Source organism: Orycteropus afer, unplaced genomic scaffold (genome assembly GCF_000298275.1).
Source record: "Orycteropus afer afer isolate SDZICR_OR568_19922 unplaced genomic scaffold, OryAfe1.0 scaffold00033, whole genome shotgun sequence".
In the NCBI taxonomy this organism is placed as follows: Eukaryota; Metazoa; Chordata; class Mammalia; order Tubulidentata; family Orycteropodidae; genus Orycteropus; species Orycteropus afer.
In genome coordinates this window covers 15,886,568-15,891,937 of record NW_006921620.1, presented here as the reverse complement: position 1 = coordinate 15,891,937, position 5,370 = coordinate 15,886,568, and the positions used below count along the sequence as shown (strand labels likewise).

At 46.4% G+C, this 5,370-nt stretch overlaps 1 protein-coding gene across 1 annotated transcript; it reads right to left on the bottom strand.

Moving 5' to 3' along the window:
* Positions 1-2,305: 2,305 nt before the first annotated feature.
* Positions 2,306-3,460, bottom strand: GPR88 (G protein-coupled receptor 88). Its single transcript, XM_007936103.1, has one exon. The coding sequence runs from the start codon at positions 3,458-3,460 to the stop codon at positions 2,306-2,308; it is 1,155 nt and encodes a 384-aa protein (XP_007934294.1).
* Positions 3,461-5,370: the final 1,910 nt, after the last annotated feature.

The window sequence follows — 5,370 nt, the reverse complement described above, 5'->3', positions numbered from 1 at the left end:
AGTCCTCAACTCTGTATTGTGTTGTAGCAGCGACCTTTTGGTTAGCAGCCAAATATCTCAACCACTATACCACCAGCCACTCCTCGGAAGGAAGATGGGGCAATCTACTTCTGCAGTGATACTGCCTCAGAAACCCAAGGAGGGGTCACTATGAGTTGAGTCCGACTCGACGGCACACAACAACAACAATACCACCAGTGCTCCTTAACCTGTATTTACATAAAGGTAATTTACCTTTTTTTTTTTTTCCTTAGTGCTGGTGTGTGATTCTTAATTAATTAGAAATAATTTCATAAATTGGGAATACAACTAAATAAAGCCAGCACAAAGAAGTTAATTTAATCACTAATGCTTTGTAATACCTCATCTTCTGTTACAGTGTTCTCAGGAATTATGAAGAAAACCAGAGACAAAAGAAAAAAACTCGGAGTCTGAACTTTAATTAAATATTGGAATAAAGGAAAATGGGAACAGATGAAACTGTAGTAACAAAGAAATGGTGCATGCACAAAGTGAATAGATTAATTAAATGGCTGCTGATCTATAATCGGTGAATATATTTGTTTTATTTTGTTCTATAAACATATCAAAGTTTCCTGCAGCTCCTATAATTATCTGAATGCACAATTGTTTCCAATATCCTGGTTTAAAATGTCCAGGTAGAGCATAACCAATGCAAACAGTTTTTGCTCCTGATTTACAACATTGAGCCTATTGGACCCTAAATTTGTGGTTAACAGTCAGAATACTGATATATGATTATTTAAAATGATTTCCTTCCCACTTTAATTTTATTAAAGTGGTTTCATGTAAGTTTGCATTTCAAGCATTTCTAACTAAATTTAGAAAACCAAAGGTGAAAATGGCAAATCTCAAATAATACATTTTAAAACAGATTCCCGCTTGAACTGTTCATTATATATAATTGAATTTATTACACCTCCTTCCACAGACATAATATTAATGTTAAATGTCATGGTAATATATGTGAAAACAAACAGTGTGGCTTGTCTACGCCCTCAAAGAACATAGATGGCTTTGCAGAGCCAAACCATATCATTGATCCATCTTGACTATGGTTCCATTAACAAGATAAAGTCCCAACCTGGGGTTTTCTCATAAATTAGGTCAAGATAAGAAGAATGCTAGGTAGCCAGAGGTTTCTCTGTGTCTCTTTTCAAATAATTGAAAGCCACTTCTTCTGGTGTCCAGAAGAAGTAAAGCGTCCAGCGATCCTTGTCTAATGAGTATTGCTTTAGTATACCACATGACCAATAAGTTCTAGCATCTAGGAGCATGCAATAGCAGCTATTTTTAGCTATGCAGTCATGGTATTATTAGTGTTTAATTATGTCATGTGCATTGAGATATTTTAAATGTTAAAGACAAAGCAGAAAGACTTATTCTCCTTAGCAACCATTAAGTACAGAATATTCAAAGCTGCAATCACACTCATAAGGCAAGTAAATTGGTTACAAAATGAGGGTAGCAACAAGTGTGCATGCTATAGAAAATGTGAAACCTGTCCCTAAAGCAGATAATCCCCTTATTTCTTTCCAAAATTCAAATACTGGCTCAGACCACCTATTATCCAACTTGAAATGTTTCACTTTAACTTTCCATGCCAGTTTCACAGAAAGCTATTGAAATAATAAATGCATGTGATATTTTTTCCGACTGGCTAAATTCTGACTTATAGGGGAATTACTTTATAAAAACAAAAACCTTAAGAATAAAAGAGTTTGAGGTCTTAATGGCAATTCATACTGGTGTGTACATCTGTGGCTTCACTCTTCAGGCTAAATTATAACAGAGGCATCGTCAAAGAGAGATTACTTTTTAATGTATTTCTTAACTATGATTTCTTTCCTCAATATTATTTCCTTTGGCTCATGCACACTCAAGGCGCTTCATATATAAGATGATGAAGATGGGAATGGTGATAACGTTATCAAAGCTCTTTTTCAACAGCAAACTGCGTTGAAATACATTAATTCGTTCTTTAAAAAGGCCAGTTTGCAAGTTCGCGAAGTCTCCGGCGTTGTTGATTTTAGGATTTCTCTAAAACACACAAATAAAGGGTGAAAATAAGGTGGCCGTCCAAAATGACTTGGGGAGTCGCATTTAGAAAGAGACCTTGGTCCAGGTACCCCACTGGGGTTGAAGGCGCAATCTTCGCACTGGCTTATTGGGCTGTGCTGTGCGAGTCTTCGTTGGGGCAGGGGACACTTTGTGAAGGAAGGAGGCGTGGATGGCCAAAGAACTTGGAAGCCAGGAATCTCCGCTTCCCTCTGACTTGGCCGGGTCACCAGTGCTGGCCCGCAGCTCGGGTGCCCAGCTGCGCCTGGGACACGGCGGGTACTGCTGTGGCGGCAGCCGCTGCAGCCGCCGCGTCGCCGACGCCAGGCAGGACTGAGCGCACCGAGCGACGGAACTCCTCGTTCCTCCACGTGTAGAGCAGCGGGTTGAGCGCAGACAGGGCGCAGCACAGGAGCCAGCTGGCCGCCTGCACGCCCCAGGGTACTGGCAGCGAAAAACCCCTGGCCAGACTCACCCACACCAGCGGCTGCGTGGCCAGCAGGAAAACGCAGCAGAGCAGCAGCACCGACAGCCCGCTGAGACGTCGCTGAACCCGCCGCGGGTGCAGCGCGGGAGGCAGTGGTTGGGCCTGCGCCGGGTGTGCTGCGCCCCCCGGCCCCGGCGCGTGCGGGGCTCCGGGAAAGGCGGCGGCTGCAGCCGCACAGCCAGGTAGCTGATGCAGTAGGTGGAAGTTAAGGACGCTGACCCGCTTGACACTGACGCGCACGCGGCGCACGATGCCCAGGTAGCAGTGTAGTAGCAGCGCCGTCTGAGCCAGTAGTGCCGCGGCGGCCAGCAGCGCTGGGTAGTGGACGCGCGGTGGCGCGGCGTCCGGCAGCGGTGCCCAGGGAGGCAGCAACAGCACTAGGCCCAGGGCGAGTGCCCAGGACAGCCCCAGCATGCCCGCCGTGTGGCGCCGCTGATACAGCGCCTGGTAGGTGGCAGGCGCTCGGGTGATGAGCAGGTAACGGTTCAGGGCCACAAGGCAGTGGGACAGGAGAGACACCGTGAGCCCGAGGCCCAGCAGCCCGCCCCTCAGCAGGCGGTAACTGCCCCCAGCGCGGTCCCAGTCCCCGGGGGGCTCCGCGGAGCCTGCGGGCAGGAGCCCGAGCACTGCCTCCTGTGGCATCCAGAGGGCGCAGACGCTGAGGTCGGCGGCACAGCCGTTCACGATGAACGCGTTACTGGTGGTCTGCAGCTTTCGGAAGGACGACACGAGATAGATGACCATGCCGTTGGCCAGCGTGCCCCCAATGGCCAGGCCTGAGTACAAGAGGGACACGGGGATGCGCCGGCCGGCCCACGACTCCTCTTCCTCGCAGAGCAGCAGCAGCGATCCCCCGGTGGTGGAGGAGGTGGACGTGGAGGAGGAGTTGATCATTCTGGCCAACTCTTCACACCTCGCTCGCTAGCTAGCGTTGGCTTCTTGCAGTGCGGCCCATCGTGACCCTTGCCTGGAGGGAGGGCAAAGACATTCATTCCCCTCAGCCTTCTGCCACCACAGAAAAGACTGAAGCACAAAAATGGACCGGGGGAAGGGGAGAGAGGGAGCTCGAAGAGAACGGGGGTGGCCGATGACAGGTGCCTGCCTCGGAAATGTCTCCAGTGCCAGGGGAAAGGCCTTTTTGCATTTAGCAGGCACCAGAGAAGCCCCGGGACAGAGCAATGCCAAGAACATTCTCCTCTTCTCCCCCAATGCACACACATGCACACAGACACACAGACACTCAAGGCTATTGCCAGCTGGAACTCCTAGCTTCCAAGAGAAAGCAGAGATATTGCAGCTGGGAAAAATGCCAGGGGAAAGAGGTAGAGGGTACCTTGCTTTGGGGCTGGTCCTAAGCTTGCAGTAGTAGAGAGAGAGATGCCAGCAAATACCTCCTCAGTAGCAGCATCTGTGGTCCAGGAATCAACAGGAGGAACTCAGCTGGGATCACTGCCAGAAACAAGTGCCCGCTTCTCCCAAGCAGAATCCATACATATGGTCCCAGGCAAGAACCAGCAGCTTCAGGGAGACTTATCAGCTGGCAGCGGGGCTGGGAAAAGGAAAGTGGCAAGATGCAAGCCCAGACCGGTGGACAGGCAGCAGGAGCAAGGATGCTTAGCTGCAAAAGCAGAAGCTGAGCTCCAGAGTGGTGGCTGATGTGGTGAACCTACCCGAAGCTCTCTCTTGCTCAGTTATACATCACCCAGGGAAAAAGCAGCCTTTCCATGCTTGGCATGAATTATTCAATAGCTTCTAACTTGTGAAAGGAAGAAAAATATCTTGCTCAGAAAGTCCTGTAGTTAACAAGTTTTTTGGTCTTTGCTCTCTTTCTCTCTCTCTCTCTCAGTCTCCCTCTCTCTCTCAGTCTCTCTCTCTCTCTCTCTCAATCACCTATTTTTCACCCTGTTTCATTTTTCTTTCCTTTTAATGTTAGAATAAAATTTAATACACCCCCAGCATAATTTATCCCAGTGGGACACATTCTGGAAGCCAGTTTTTTCTGAGGTGTAAATACATTCAATCCCCAGAACTGATTTCTTCATTCCCACATTTGGAGAAAATGGATTTATAGGGTGAATTATTTTACGTTCTAAATGAAATTCATTTTTTCCTTGATGAGGTGAACATCCACAGAAAATCTCCAAGTCTCAATTTAAATCATAATTTCAGTTTTTTCTCACCATCAAATTCCAGAATTTGGTTTGTGTTTCTGTAATGAAGTGGGTAGAGGCTAAAATGAAACAGTTGGAAGGTTAAACGTGAGTTTCGGGGGGCAAAGCAAACAACCTGAATACTATAGAGTATGAGCAACAAAGATGGCTCTTGATTTCAGAATTTGTGTTTTATTCCATCTCATATAGGGATGTGCAGTCTGATGTTGGAATCTTCTTTACTACGAATATTCATTTATCCATTCTGCCTAGATTATGAAATTTTTTTATTTAAAAAAAAATCTCCTAAAATTTTTTCACTGGGAAAATAATTTATTTGAAAATTCAATTCAACATGAAAAAAAGTAACAGGACATAATGAGAAAAAGTGCTGGATGGGATTTCAGGGCACCTGGGTTCTAAGCTGGACATGTAACAGTTGGCCTTATGAGAGATCATTTTCCTCTTGTTAAATAAGAAATTTTGACTCAATCACTTTATAGGCCCTTTCTGTTCAAACTTTCTAGAATCCCTATTCATGAATTTGACATTTCTCTTCTCCAATTCTGGCACTTGAAATGTACTTCCTCTATCTGACATATAAGGAGCCCTAGTGGGACAGTAGGAGCTCTGGTAGCATAGTGCCTAAGGCAC